This window comes from Pygoscelis adeliae, unplaced genomic scaffold (assembly GCF_000699105.1).
Source record: "Pygoscelis adeliae isolate BGI_AS28 unplaced genomic scaffold, ASM69910v1 Scaffold45, whole genome shotgun sequence".
NCBI lineage: Eukaryota > Metazoa > Chordata > Aves > Sphenisciformes > Spheniscidae > Pygoscelis > Pygoscelis adeliae.
In genome coordinates this window covers 15,110,946-15,112,898 of record NW_008825114.1, presented here as the reverse complement: position 1 = coordinate 15,112,898, position 1,953 = coordinate 15,110,946, and the positions used below count along the sequence as shown (strand labels likewise).

Here is a 1,953-nt window from a genome sequence, read left to right as displayed (position 1 = left end):
TCTAGTGCCTATAAAATATTTTGATCAGGGCTGACTGGAAATGTTTTAACACAGTTGCTTGGTTGAGACGCATTGTTACACTGCAGCTGAAACATTTTGCAAAAACATGTTGGTTCCAGTAAACAGGGAGATTTGTTTCAGAATCAAAATTTTCCAGACAGGAAGATCCACAGTTTGACTTTTTGTAGTGTATGTGCATTTTTGACACAATTCTGTTCTGTAAAAATATTTTTGTATCAGTGCAGGACAGAAACTTAAGGAGTTGACTCCCAGTTCTGTATTGTTACCTCTTGGTGTTAATTTTGGTTGGCTACTTCCCGTACAAGAACAGTTAGTATTTCATGCTTTCCACCTCTGATTAAGATTTGTATTGCTCTGCTGTTTGCAAGCAGCGTGTTAACACGAACAAGAGCAGAACAAGAGCTTTGTAGTTCATCTCAACCTTGGCTAATGTCTTTCTCATCATGACATGAAAATCATCAACAGATGTTCATCTTTCTTTGGCTAGCAAACTTGACATCCCAAACTTGTAGTGCTGCTTAATGACTTCAAATAATAAATCACGTAGTATCAGTCAATTGAAACAAATTCTTCCATGAAGTAGTTTGGTGAACTTTCTGCTCCTAGGTTTTATTCTGTTTATATGTCAAAAGAAGAGAAATATCTGCAATATCTGAATGCTATATATAGATGCCACATAAAAAACAGGCAAACATTTTGTACGCTCTCAGTCTGCATACAAAAGGGTTCTCCCTTTATCATTTCTCACCTTACACATACCTCAGAATCAACATCTTCTGCTTCACGAGGGCCTGGGGATTCCTTTCCCCCACTGCTGCAACCACATCTTTTTCAGTCTTTCATGAACATTCACCTTCCTCCAAAACACAAAGAAGAAATCATGCTCTTAACCGGCATTTACATCCAAATCATCTTTAAAGTTGTTTGGGGTTTTTTCTCCCCTCCATGCCTTGATTCCTGCTAGGGTCCTGCTCACCACTTCTTGCAGTGGGATGCCTGAGCACCAGGTATTCCTGGCTCCCACAGACGCCAGCACTGCAAAAGACTTTCACTACTTAGAAGACTAACCTTTGGAATTTTTTGACAATTCAGATGATTTGCAGGCCATTAGCATTTCTAAAATGTTTTCCAAAACTTTGAATGTGCCACATCTTAGCTATTTGAACCATATACATATGGCTGGGGCTTGAGCAAGTGGAAATCTTGTGAATAAAGCAAGATCAACTGAAAATGCAATCAGAAAGAGGGAGAATGCATATAGGTTTTAACATATTTGTCTTACAGATGACAAAAATGATTTTGAAACAAATGGAACCAAGGTAAAAATAATTTTTTTCTAGAAATTTCAATAGGTTTTACCTGCTACCTCCAGTTTATTCAGTGGTAGCTGTGCTTTTTCATGATTAACTTCTGCACTTTACAGTATGACAATTAGTAAGATTTTCTTCTGTTGCTGTTAGTGTTGTGTGAATGAATGATAGGAACTGCCACAAATTGTCAGTCAACTGTAGAACAAGACAGAAAATATGAAATATAAGCCTGTGTCCAATAAAAACATGCAGGTGTTGCAGAAATAAAATGGCATGTGATGGGTCTAATTAGGCAAGAAATGGCATTTGAATATATTGTCATATTCTTCTAAGACTGGTAGCTGTACTATGGAATAATAGTTTTCAAACTCTGGAAATACCTGTACTACATCAGAGAGATTAATTCAGCTATGCAATTAATCCCTTAATTAAAATTTTTTCTCCTTTTAATACAATGTGTATTTTAGACATGGGGGTCCTTAAACCAGAAGTTAAGGTCTTCAGATGGAGTTTCTAGAAAACGTCGTTAACTACTGCATTTTAGAGAGCAGTGCATGCTTTTTGTTTTGGCAACAAAATAAGCTCTTACTTTTTAATTGTTTTGGTTTGTTTTTTCCTGGTT

At 36.7% G+C, this 1,953-nt stretch overlaps 1 protein-coding gene across 1 annotated transcript in view; it reads left to right on the top strand.

Annotated features, from left to right (window-relative positions):
* The window catches only part of HSD17B3 (hydroxysteroid (17-beta) dehydrogenase 3), a 22,809-nt gene that overhangs the window by 17,244 nt on the left and 3,612 nt on the right, over window positions 1-1,953 (top strand). The window contains exon 7 of the mRNA XM_009328197.1: window positions 1,306-1,340. Within this exon, the coding sequence (XP_009326472.1) occupies window positions 1,306-1,340 (35 nt within the window). The remainder of the gene's footprint in view (window positions 1-1,305; window positions 1,341-1,953) is intronic.